Genomic DNA, 13,560 nt, shown 5'->3' with positions numbered 1-13,560 from the left:
CTCCTGCAGGTGTTAACTCAGGTAGAGGAGTTATGGTGAAGGATTTGCATAAATGCATGCAGGAAAACTGGAAAAGGGTTTTTGCAGGAGCAACACCTCCTACAACTGTACACAACTGAGCCTGTTTGCTGGAAGGAATGGGGAAGAGGATATTCTCCAGTTCTTAGAGAGCTAAACCAGAAGCAAAGGCAGAAAACGAGAGGAGCAAAGGAGAACGAAGACAAGACAGGAGAGCAAATTCTTGCAGGTTTTGTGTTGGAGTTTTATTCTTTAAGTCACTATCCACTTACTAGAACTCTTCCTAAACTGCCTTCCAGTAAACAGCCCCACTGCATAGTTATAAAGCATGAAAAAAACTGAAATGCAGGGACAAAAGACCACCCAAATTCAAAGCAGACAGACTACATACTAGAACAAAAGCTAATTTACAATAGTAGCAATAGTTAAAAGTGCTCAACAACATCCACAAAATCTGTGTTTTGCAGAAGAGTTCATGTATATGAAATCTGGATTTGTGGTAGATCCTTGGTAATAACTTAACAGGAAACAGACACAGGCACTCAAATATATTTATGGTTTTCTAACAAAATGTTATATAAGCACACATGGATAATTTCAAACTGTTTCACAAATATTTCTTACTTAGTAAATATAAGCTAAAAAACTGCAGTTAAGTCTTCAGAACACATCACCCAGTGTTAATCAGCTAGCTCTAGTTAATCATCTAACAGATTTGATATTTTAAAATATGCATTTCATCATCATTTCCAAATGTTAGCTATATAATAAGCCAAATAAAAAGTGGTGATTTGCATAGTTAACTCAAAGATATTCCAAATACTTTTTAAAACAAAACACCAAAATGAAATTGTTTATAAATACTGGTTTCATTTTTCAGTTAGTAACAAAAGCAGCCTTCAAGACATTGCACTCACCTTGTCCATAAGATATGTGGCAGAAGAAAGCCTTTTTACTATGAATGTGTTCCACATCATCAGAGCAATACCTAGAACAATCACAGACTTGTAAACTCCTGGTGAATAGAAAAGGGATCTTATAAGATAGCGAACAAAACAAGAAGGAATTGTGAATTATCCACACTGCTTTATACTTGCAGTTTAGATTTCTCAGGAGGAGACTACGCAGGTAATCAAATACAGTCGTAAGTGCAATAACTTGTTAAAAATATTATGTGGACTGGATTAAACATTTTAAGTACACATCAAGAGAGCACCTTATTTGCATACATAAACAGCCTACAAAAAAGAAAATGTTCATCACCTTCATTGAAACAGAGTATCAAGAACTGCATGAAAAGTAATTGACTGCAACTGATGTTCCACTATTTAAATACAGCTTTTAGTTGAACACATCAACTTTATCTAATTACCTTATTTTCACAGTTGTGATGGAAACTCAATTTCACCATGGAAGAGAGAAGTGTGGATGTCAGCAGAAAGTTTTGGGGTGGTTTGGTGGTTTTAAGACAAAATGGCCATCACTATTATGAACAGCATTCATTTACTTGAATTAACAAAAATTCAATCTGTTTTACAATTTCAACAAAGATCATTTTTACGAAGAGCTTTGTACTTACCATGCTGAATGTGAGCATTAATGATGCATCTTAGATGATCTATAGACCTATTGAGAAAACATGCTTCCTTATGGAAAAAAATAAACAAAAGTACAGGTTAATACATTATTTAAAACTTGCTTTAAATGCAAATTACTAATTCTTAAAGGGCCCAGGTAGATTATCTTAAAACTTTTACTTTGACAGTTATAAAACTAGTAAGTTATTCTGCTGTTGCAATCTTCTCTACCAGTATCTGACAAACGTGTGCATGGCAAAGTTTGTTTCAGTCATCATGAAGCCAACTGTAATCTCAGGGTTTTTTTGGAGTAAGTACTGCTAACCTAGTCTTTGCTGAAAGGCACCTCCACTGACTACAATAATTTTTCAAATACAAAATTCATTTCTGATAGAAAGAGTAATTTTTACTCCATTTTGCTATGGTGGAGTAAGTTCTTAACAAGTCTCAGATGAACCTTCTATTCTACATCAAGTGATGTGGCACAGCTCTAAGGAGTTCTAATTTAACAACATCTGAACTTAGCACAACATTTTCCCTTACAGAAACTATAGGACAGGAGAGGAAAAAAGGAAATTTTTTATTTTCTTTCTTATGACAACTGCCAGCAGTGGCCAGGGAATCTGAGAAAATTCAAGAAATCCCTCTTTCCGCCCACAATAGAATGGGTTCTTGTCTAAAAAATGTAGTATTCTGTGACTTGTTTAAGCATATTTAGAACAGAGAAAAATGTGCCTCTGTTTTGGAGTACTGAAACTGTTTTATATCGGCAGTACAAACAGCCAAAAACCTTCTTCAAACTGAACCCAGTTTCTGTAATCCCAGTATTGAGAACCTGATAGCTTAGAAATGTACAGTGATGTGCCATTCAGCCTCAGGACATACTCTCATTTTCTCAATTCAATTTCCACTTGCCACTTAGCACAGAAAAATTGCACCTAGTAACTGCTTTCAAAGTCAGTCTTATTAATTGATGTTTTGCTGAACTACCAGAAGCTTGTAAAGCTCCTTCTATCAAGTTGATCTTAACCATTATTCCCTGCAAAAGATACTTTCTTACCTCTGGGTCCTTATTCCACTGCACTATACATTCCCAAGAGCAATGTGCATGGAGTACATCCACTTCAAGACTACATGGAAATTGCTGATATGCTACTTGCAGCAGCTCTAGAGAAACAAAATCTGAAGTTAGAAGACAGACCTCTTCCCACTAATATTTCTGCTACTTCACAACAGTCTCTGCACAGTTTTATAATTTGAAAAATTCACATTATTTTCTTACCTAGGATTCTTTCCAAGCCTGTAGCTGCTTCTGGCTCCTCAAGGAAGAGATTATTATGCATTTCTACAGATTCTTCAGTACTGTCTTCAGTGTCTGTAGTGTTTTTGTACTGGGCCACATTCAGTATAATCGGACTGAAGCCTTGCCTAAAAACCCACTTTGCTACAGTGTCAGCAATACCTCCTAGGATGTTGAAAAGTAAGAGGTAGAGTCAATATATTGCAGATTATTTATGGTTCACAATCTAAGGACAAGAGACAATATAGGGTTTTTAACTACTACCTTTAATTACATACAGGTAACTCTACCAATTAAAATATTTCCTAACCTACTGATAAGAAGCTTACAATGCAGTCTTCACAGTAACAGCTTTTAACAATTTTAAAGCACTGTTCAACATGATTTGCATTGCTTTTAAAATTAAGAATGATAAATTAAAATGGCAAAATAATTTCCAGTGCAGAGTACATCATTAAATAGGTAAGGATGGCTCAGAAGTCTATTAGAAAGAAAATCAACAATCTCTCCAAGAAAAAAAAAAATTACCTTTTCCAGCTTCAAGCAGTTTCTTAACAGACAGTCTCCCCAAAGGCTCAGTCTGGAGTGATGAGACTCTTTTTTTTCTTTTGGTCACTTTGCTGTGCAGTAGTGTTTGAAGTATCAGGCAATCCTCTAACTGTTTCAGCAGAAGTTTCCAATACTCGGTATCAAGAGAAAGTGCTTCCCAGGATTCTGTGTCTGAGCCTACAATTATTTGGGAAAACTAACAGAAGATATGAATTGGTTTAGGTCTGTTCATTTTAAAGCACCACAGTTGTGTTCATAAAAAATGCATAGCATTAAAATTCAAAACTATATCCCAAGAGCTAATGCATTTTAAAGAACAATTGACTTCAAAGTATGCATTAACTGTTTTGCAAAGATCAATTAACATCCCACACTGCTCACAAGTTACACACGTCCTTAAATAAAAGCCTAAAGGAAATAAAAGGACCTGAACGATCATCTTACAGTCCCATTTTTAAGTTCATATTTAGCTCAAAAGTGGGTTAGAATCCCTTAAAAATATTTAATTTTAAATCCTCCACCATATACACCTTCCCCAAATATGTGATTAATCCACCTACATTTCCATTTCCTATCATATTAAAAAAATATAGACCATATACCCAGAAATCCTGGATCACATCACATGGCAGTTCTGTGCATTATTTTGTTAATTCTCATGTGTATCAGCAAATACTCTGCCAGGAAACCCAAGAATTTTTCCAGATTGGTAGGGAAAAAGAGGGGGGAAAGATACATGAATTTATGGAAGGGAAATCTTGAAGGAAATAAATCTGTTACTTTTTTTGTTAAAGCAGAACAGAAGAAAAAGGAACAAAGAAGGCATGTAGGTTGCAACATATCAACAACTCTATTTTGCAACACTGACAAACAGTGACAAACAGAATTTTTGATAAACTGAAGTGCAGTAGTTGAGGTGAGTGTGCAAAAATACTGAAACACTTCCTGTTCTTTAGTTAAAATTTATAAGGCATACACAATTAGGGGGCTGGGGCATCTCTCCTACAAAGACAGGCTGAGAGTTGGGATTGCCCAGCCTGGAAGAGAAAAGGCTCCAGAGTGCCCTTACTGCAGCCTTTCAGTACCTAAAAAGGGGTCTACAGGAAAGGAACATTTTACCAGGACAGAGAATGACAGAACAGGCTTTAAAGACAAATAAGGAAGTTTAGATTGGCTATTAGGAAGAAATTCTTTACTGTGAGGGTGGTAGTCACAGGTTGCCCAGGGAAATTGTGGATGCCCCTTCCAAGGAGTGTTCAAGGCCAGGATAATGATGTTCTTGAGCAACTTGGCCTAGTGGGAGATGTCCCTGCTAGGGCAGCAGGGACTGAAATCAGACCATTTTTAAAGTGCCTTCCAAGCCAAGCCATGCTCTGGTTCTATTTAAAAGGCTGAACACCACCTACATCCCACCTAATCTAATTCAGACACATTTGCCTAGTGCTATTTGGAAATGGAATAATGTTTTCCATTTTGAATTTAAATGCTGTATGCAGTTTTACAGCCTTAATCACAACTTGGTAAAGGTATTTACTGCCAAGAAAAGCAAATATCCATCATGTTAAGAAGGGATAGTAACATAGGTACTACAAAAATTGAACGGTTACTTAAAAAAAAAATCTCAATTATGTTAAAACAGGTTTACCATCCAAAGTTAGGTGGACTTCTCAAATTTATGTGGAAAGTGTGTAAGCTTTAAGTTCATCAACATCATTTGCTATTGAGAGAGAAAATCAATGTACAGTTTCCATATTTAAATAAGTTTCATAAATTATCCTGACATATCATTAATTCATCTCAGTATAATGTTCTTCAAATCTGAATACAAATTTTCAGGCTTGCAGGATGTCACACCTGTGCCCAGGTTGGAATGAGGACAAATGCTGAGGATATTACTGTTATGAGGACAGTTGCAGGGAAGCAATACAGTAACTAGAAGTGAAGGAGAGGTGTGAGATGAGTTACCTTTTTCTCAGTCACGCTGTCGATTATCTCAGCGGTTACAGAGTGTCCCACGAGAGCTGACAGCAGGGCAGCCGCGCTGCTTTCGGACTGAACGCAGGCCGTGCGCATCTGCTGCCACCATGGGGACACCGACTGCGTGTCCCACGACTCGTCTATAGCGACTGGAGGCAAAGGGAGAGCAGGAAACTCATCTGGGGTCACTGTGCAGGAGCAACCAACCCCAGAACCAGCACTTGTGAACACAGCTTGTCCACGAAGAGCAATTTCTGATTACTCTACCTGTTGGTTTTCCAGATATTTAGCACACATGTTCTTGGATTGCAACTCAATTTTAAATGTGAATTACTCATTCTCAAAACTCATTTGTAGCAAACAGGCAATAGATCTGAATCACTAGGTACCAAAACTGCTGCATGCTTAAAAGATCTAGGGTATGTTACACTTCACAATGCAAACAGATTCATTTGTGATTTCAAGATGCCACACATATTCAATGCACTCAAGCTGTCTCCCTTCAGGCTACCTTGTGTTCAGCAGCATTAATTAATTACTCAGACAGCAGCAGCAGCTTATTCATGCTTCCCATTTCAAGCTGATATTGCTGCTCTATGGAGAAGTAGACAATAAGAAAACCCAGCACACATTTATCCATAGCAGCTGTATGTGAGGTAGGAGAATCAGCATTTATTCATACGTACAACATATGTACAACCTACTCCAAATTATGGCAAACTGACTATAATTTATAGAGTACTCGAGTTACAAATGCTGCTAAAGTAACAGTAAAGTAAAGGATGTCTGAGAGCCAGTCAGCACAAATTAAAGAGATGGAACTAAACACTCAAAAAATGTTAGGAAAGCAAGCTGGACAGCCACGTTCTTGGGCCAAATTGGAGTTGTGTCAACTAAGGGTAGAGTGAGAGTGAAAATGTGGCATGATTAATTAATCCATGAGCATGCAGCATTAAGTTTTGCTGTATAATTTGTGAAGGGGAAAACCCAAAGTGATAATAGACTCTAGTCAGAGTGGCAAAATTCTAATAATAACAACAGTTGCCTTTGAGTATTTTAAATGCACATCTCACCTTTCATTTTGCTCAGAAGTGACAGCATAGTGTAAAGGCAACTGACAGAATCTGGTTTGTCTAGAATATCTTTTTCCTTGGAAAGCCATAAACTGAGAAGTAGTGACTGTAAAAAAAAGAGAATATGGAACTGAAGCAGTAAAATGAAACTCTAATATTGCAACACACCTAATGCAAACAGTTTCTCAAACAAGTTTTATGTCACAAAGTAAAAATATTATATTCAGGAACCATTATATTAACATTGCAAGTTAAAAATATACAGCACAATGCACTCTATGACAGATATTGAAATTAAGTAATACAATCAGTACTTTTAATTAGGAAGATATTCTAGAAAACACTCCCTTTTAAAAGCTCAACTTGGCAAACATTATGAGTTAATATTATAGTTGAAAATTCAGAACACTTGTAGTCCTTAATGAATATTTTAGACATTCCCACTAGAATACCCACATTTTCTACTAGAATATTTTCTTTTTTTTTTCTTTGATATCGCTTAACTGGTAAATGCAAACATGAGTAACTAAAGAACTGAACACAGGAGTATTTGAACACAGCCTAAATACAGCAGTAATCCAAAGGTCAACATGCAGAAATTTTCCTTTCTGTGTTTTGTTTTCAAAACACTAAATCAAAGTTCTGAAGCTTGTAATAAACATCTTACCAACAAGGTTTGTGGGCTAAAACCAGCTGATTCCAGTGCATGGCACATTTCCTCTGTGGAACTCTCCCCACACAAACACTTCCAGAAGAAAAAGCTGCCTGAAGCACAAATTAGTAGACATTATGAACATTATCTAAAACCACAATCCCTCTCCTTACACTTACACAAAAGGCAATCTATTGATCAGGTCCCAGTGAGTGCAATACAAAATAACAGTTACATTTGAGATCACCTGGTGCTCACCTGCCTGTGAGCTTAAACCACAACAGTCTTTTCTGATGCCCAACAAGGGACACAGAGGGTTGAGCTAAAGACAGATCTGACCAGAGCATGTTAAAACAAACTTGTCATAAGCATTGATTACATTACTTTAATAGTCAGTGGTCACAATGCTGACAGATTTGCTGCCAGAGCAGTGTAAAGTGTAAATTGCTGTAAACACTCTCTGTTGTGCTCTATCGCCCCTGGGGGTTTGGTTCGGTGCTGTAAGCTGGCACATGGCTGTCTTGACACTGATCTGCCTTCGGCCACCGGCTCCGGCCCTCGGGTGCCACGCAGTAGTAACGATTCGCAATTACACCTTTGCTCCTCCACAGGCCCATCCAGGGGTAAACGCCTTCCTCCACCTCCCCCTTTTCCAGCTGAATTACAATCATTCTGCTCAACACTGCTTGGTATAGTCGGAGAAAAGAGAAGGCCTCTGGATCTGATGGCAAAGTGACAGGTACTGTGGCTACTCTGAGCCCAGCAACCACACTGTGGCTGAGCTAGAGAAACAACCTGACATTGAAATCGCTGACAACTCTACACAAGAAGAAATAGTGGAAGTGAAAGTGAGCTCACTCAGTAGGAGGAACAGGAGGAGGAGGTGGATGAGGCAGACTACTCCAAAGTAGGACCAGCATGAGAACAGCAGAATGAGGTGTTCACTACTCAGGAAGGAAGAAGAGGAAGAATTTGTAAACAAGGCAGTAAGCAAAAAAATCTCTCTCTCTGAGGGAGCTGCAAGATATCCTTGAAGATTTCAGCCAAAATCCAGGTGAGTACACTGTCATTCAGTTGTTCTTATGTTGGGATAACAGGGCCAGTAGCCTGAAATAAGACGGTAAGGAAGCCAACAAGTTGGGATCCGTTTCTAGGAAAGAGGGCATTGACAACAGAAATGGAAAAGAGGCACAAATCCTCAGCCTCTAGAGGCAACTTCCCCAAGGTCTAATGGGAAGGAATCCCTTTAAGGAATACATGACACATCTCCCAGGCAAGCAGACTGATCCAGACTGCACAGAACAGGGTGAACCCACCTTTTGGAAAGACTGAAAGATGCAATGGACTTTTAAAAAGGCTATATGGAATGCAATGGATGCTAGGACATTCTAACATTCAGAGGTAACTAAGGTCACTTGGTTGGTCAGCACTATGGGATCTGCTAATCAAACTATCCCTGCCCAATCAAAACTCTACTGTACAATAGAAGGGGATAAAAATACGCTGGAGAACAGAGTTTATGTTGCTCCTGTCTCAGGCAAAAGCAAACCCATTTGTGGAACTGCTTTTGCTAAAGGACCTGGCTGCACTTGGGGAAGTCTGATGTGTACCTCAAGGGGATTTGATTCTGGATGAGAACACACAATGACTCAAATGGTATGTTAATTGCTATATAAAATTGTATGGCATCACTACTATGGATGCTATATGCCGTAACAATGGTATTACAATAAAAATTACCAAGATTAATTACAATTTAATTTTGATGAATCTGCTAAAGTGCAGTGATGCTATAACATGACAAGCACAGCAGTGATTGATCCAGAACTGGTTTCAGCATGCAACAATCCAACAGCACACACCACTTCTCCTGCCCTAGAGGACCACTGTGACAGAGGGAGCCCACAGCCATGGACTAAATGAAATCATGAGACATTTTAGAGGGACCTTGTTGAAAATCTCAACTCCATAAATTAGGTGGATTAGGTCCTTGCTGCCTCACCTAATGGCCTTGATGCTGCCTCTGGTCAGCGCCCCCATCTTGAAGGCTAATGTGAGTTCTGCCATTAACTCAACTCTTAGAGTGCTGTGAACATGAAAGAAGCAGCAGGGTACAGCTGCTCTGTGAAGTATCCAGTTATCACCCAATTTTGTGGTGTTAAGAAATGAATTAAATAAATTAAATTATTATATAAATTATTAAATAAATGAATTAAATAAATTGGTTACATGGCTTCAGGGTAATTGTATCCACAGATGCCGTTAACTTGTATTAATAGTCATTAATGAAAAAGACTTGCCCTCCAGCTAAAGGTAAGAGTCTAAAACGAGCAGTTACATACCACTTCAAGGCAAGATGGGTTGCTAAGGCCTCAAATTAGGGCTAAAATATTTATACCATTGTCCTGGCTTGTAAAATAAGCATGTATTCTATTTTTGCCATCTGTTGGGGGTTAGGCAGTTTTTCTTATCTCTTTCAAGAACAATGACACTGCCAGGAAGACAATCTCCTGCTAATGGGCTATTGAATTACTCACTGTGGCTGGTAAGATTAGTTACATCATCCCATTGGGAGATGCTCCACCCAGAGGGAGGAGTCAAGCATCCCTGCCACCATAAAACAAGCATTTCTGAGACCACAGACAGCCTTCTTCGCTGAATTTCCCAGAGGAATCAGGAACCAAGGCCCAGCTGCTCCTTCGCCGCATTTTCAGAAAGGATCTACACCTTTCTGCAGATCGCCGCTCCAGGAGGAGCAGCCACCATCTGGCTGGACTGCTATCAGCACCCTGACTTCTCAGGGTGTCAGGTTTTTCTCACTCTGCCAGTGGTTTTTTTGCTTGTGCTAAATTACATTGTTATTTAGTTTTTTGTTTCTTCCTAGTAAAAAACTGTTATTCCCATTCCCATATCTTTGCCTGAGAGCCCTTTTAATTCTGAAACTGTGATAATTCGGAAGGAGGGGGTTTACCTTTTCCATTTCACAGGAGGCTTTTGCCCTCCTTCACAGACTCCTGTCTTTTCAAACCAAGACAACCATCTTAGATTACAATCAGTCTGAGAAATGCAACAGAGCGCAAATAGCTCTTACCTAAAGCCACATATTCTCCATCTTCCATATTTTTTACAGTAATCACATCCTTTTCATATTCTAGATATTCTAAGAATATTTTCACAGACAATATGTCATCCTTCTCATCAGTCAACTGAGTGGTAGTTTGAGCATTTTCTTTCTTGTAATTCTCCAGTAAAGTTTCAAGCCTATGAAAATATTTTTCTTCAAGACGAAGCAGTTTAGCCAAGTCCTTAAAAGCAAAAAAAAAAAAAATCTCATCTCACAAAAGACTTACACAAAACATAGTGAAAATGTAAAAAGTCAGAAGAATCAAAATATTCCATTTCAAACATTAAAAACATCTTTGAGAAGGTGATCTCCAAATCAGTTATTCATATTGCTCAAACAAAGAGCTTGTCTAACTTCCTTTTTAACGCCCAGAACAGATGCATTTCCCATTTTTAGATTCTGCCCATAGCATAACAATAGTCCATCAAGTAAACAAGCCTATAAAATACCAGTATGGTTTTGCAAATATACAAGCAGCTTTATAAATTATAGCAAAAGCAAGCTAAATTATGCAAGCATCAAAATTTTTAACTTCTACAGGTCCCAAAATATCCCTCCAAAACTAAAGTGAAGAACACACTACGTATTTTGAATAAAGGACTGAAAACAGGAGACTGTGGTTTTATTTTCACTCGTATCTCAACTTTGTGTCTCCTAAAGAATATTAGGTAGATGAATCACCAGACACTTGTATGAGGCTGAAGGGAAGGTATTATAAGAATTACTTCATTAAAAGCTGCAGGCCACAAAAGGGGAAACTTGCTTATCTACTTAATCTGAGGCTTTGAAAATGTATTTTTATGCTCAAATCACCACTTGAATTTAAAAGATAACTGAATTTTCAATTTACTCACATTATCTGAAGGTGAAGTCTCTTTCTGTATGCTCTGGGAATTTAGTTTGCTAACCAGTTCATAAAGATGTAACAGCTTTAACTTGTTTGCACAGAACTGCAGCAGTCCTTCGTCCACACACTCCAGCTCTGAGGAGAAATAAAACTGCATTTGAACTTGAACACGTAGCCTGAAATAGTGAAACACACACACAGAACTGGAGGATTTCTGAAACTCACTGTAATTTTTTGATGCACTGCTGTTTGCAATCATTGCATTCAATTCAGAGCAGCATAAAATAAGAATTATTTTTACTAGAGGTATTAAAGAAAGCGATGAAGCTTGTTTTAAAACTGGAGGTTGACAACATGAAACGGAACAAAGACAAATCTATTGTCTTCTCCCGGTTTAAGACCAAACCACAGATTGTCAAAAACTGAAATACAGTTCCTGTTTTCTTTCATCAAGAATAACAAACTATAATATTTTATTCATTCTGACACTTTAAGCATATTCCCCTCATCTGAAGAAGCCTTGATAACTACTGACATGAATTAAATTTCACCTCAGCAAGACACTGCCTTCTGTATTTTTGCAATCTTAGTCTCAGAAATTTAATCTATCTATTGACATTCAAATTCCAGTAACAATTAAAGCAAACAATATAGGAAACTAACACCAACATGTCCAGAAAAACCCCTTTTATTTCAACTAGTCTTGAAAGAAAGCTTTCCTGAGAGATCCTAAAATGACCTTTCTATACAAAAGATTCCACTAAATACAAAATTTTCACCTGAAGCTGCTTCTAAACATGATTTTCATATACAAACCCTTAAATACATTTGATACATTGCTATTAAAATCCTACCAAAAAAACAGAAAAACACAGAGTTTGTCACAGAACCACTTGACCTTGAATTCACAACCACAGCACTCACAGAGCCCAGGATCTGCTTTATATTATGTTTTACCTACTAGACAGAAGTGGAGAAATATAGCACTACTCTTGTGAAATTAGAAGGCTGGAACATCAGTCAAGTTTACTGTATATTGTGACTGTGTGGAAATAATGTTATGTTCAACAAGAGATTAATGATGAAAAATGCACAAACACACAGACCTTAGGAAATATACTACTCTGTCAACCTCTCTTCAGAATTAAAAGTCATGTTCCTGTTTTCCCTTTGGATGTTTTAGGAATTCTAACAGAAATGGATAACACTATTGATTTAGAAAATTTAGGTAGAGAACTGCATGTGTGAAGGTCTCAATCTCCTCTATGTACTTCAAGAAAACCATAAAAAGAAACTACCACTGACAGAAATGAAGGAGAAATTTCTTTGATTTTCAGCAACAAGATTTTGAAGTGGCAATGGAATTTCCTGACATAAGCTCTGAAATCTTTATCAAAACATGAATTACTTGGTAAATTTCAGCAAAGTTTACCAAAAAAGGTACTAGATGTGGTCGCAGCTCAGATTCTCGTGCCACATCCTCACTCCCTTCTTTGGACAGAGAATAAATTAAAACATTTACAGGCAAAAGCCTATGAACCCCCTTTCTAAAGGATGTTTTTACAGGACACAAGTACCCAGACCAGTTTTGTTGAGTTTGTTTTGTTGTTTTTTTTAAAAAATATAATCACAAGTTACTAGGCACCCAGCAAGCTTAGCCAAACATATAAACCAGCAAGCTATTTCTAGTCTGCATTAAATAAAGACAAAGAAAAGCAACATCCTGTGATATCTAGCACCGAAACTAAGCAGAACAAGCCTGGTCTCCCTCTGGAACAGAACATTTCTACATATAATAGTAATAGTCTTACAGCACTGCAGACAAGGTGCAAATACCTCTCGATATTTGCAAAATAAATAACCACCTACCCTGTTTTTTTAAATTATCCATTAATGTCTGAGTGATGTTTGTGAGAGATGAAAGTGGCACACGTTCATTTGTCAATATACTTTCCAAAGCCTGTTAAGAAGATTTTCAAGAGAATTAAACATTCACTTAATCTCATTGTAAAAACATGGAAGTTAAGCCAACAATAGCACAACTTTGACCATGATTTTTCATCTGTATTTCAACTTCACATATACTTATGGCATAATTTGTTCCTACAGAAAGGTCTTCTCTCTTTTTATTATTCATAGACAATGCCTTGTGGAAGTCACAAGTCAAAGTTAATTCTAGTCAATATGTCGTAAAAAAACTACCCAGAAAAACACAGAGAAACCCTAAACAGCTCAATTACTTGCTTCAAGTAATTCCAGGGAAAAAAACCCAAACTTATTTTGAAATATTTAGAACTCTGATAATGCAGTATTATTTTTCTAATATTAAAGTATATGCTAGATGTTCACCTGTTTTTTTGTAGCAGGATATTTGATATCAAGTATTAATTCCTTTGCTTCAGCTTCAAATAAATCTGCAAACAAAGACAATCACAGTTTAAAT

The 13,560-nt window shown here is 37.4% G+C and overlaps 1 protein-coding gene across 14 annotated transcripts in view; it reads right to left on the bottom strand.

The window, feature by feature from the left end:
- The window catches only part of RAB3GAP2 (RAB3 GTPase activating non-catalytic protein subunit 2), a 55,636-nt gene that overhangs the window by 5,861 nt on the left and 36,215 nt on the right, over positions 1 to 13,560 (bottom strand). For 11 of the 14 annotated variants that reach the window (XM_064414147.1, XM_064414148.1, XM_064414153.1 and 8 more), the window contains 12 exons: positions 13,467 to 13,531; positions 12,987 to 13,077; positions 11,125 to 11,252; positions 10,238 to 10,451; positions 7,162 to 7,259; positions 6,495 to 6,600; positions 5,410 to 5,570; positions 3,424 to 3,640; positions 2,878 to 3,060; positions 2,656 to 2,762; positions 1,598 to 1,664; positions 936 to 1,033 (listed from right to left, as the gene is read on the bottom strand). In XM_064414147.1, the coding sequence (XP_064270217.1) occupies positions 936 to 1,033; positions 1,598 to 1,664; positions 2,656 to 2,762; positions 2,878 to 3,060; positions 3,424 to 3,640; positions 5,410 to 5,570; positions 6,495 to 6,600; positions 7,162 to 7,259; positions 10,238 to 10,451; positions 11,125 to 11,252; positions 12,987 to 13,077; positions 13,467 to 13,531 (1,535 nt within the window). The remainder of the gene's footprint in view (positions 1 to 935; positions 1,034 to 1,597; positions 1,665 to 2,655; positions 2,763 to 2,877; positions 3,061 to 3,423; positions 3,641 to 5,409; positions 5,571 to 6,494; positions 6,601 to 7,161; positions 7,260 to 10,237; positions 10,452 to 11,124; positions 11,253 to 12,986; positions 13,078 to 13,466; positions 13,532 to 13,560) is intronic. The other 3 variants (XM_064414144.1, XM_064414145.1, XM_064414146.1) reach the window with 1 other exon arrangement.

This window comes from Passer domesticus, chromosome 3 (genome assembly GCF_036417665.1).
Source record: "Passer domesticus isolate bPasDom1 chromosome 3, bPasDom1.hap1, whole genome shotgun sequence".
NCBI lineage: Eukaryota > Metazoa > Chordata > Aves > Passeriformes > Passeridae > Passer > Passer domesticus.
This window is presented reverse-complemented; position numbering and strand designations above follow the sequence as displayed.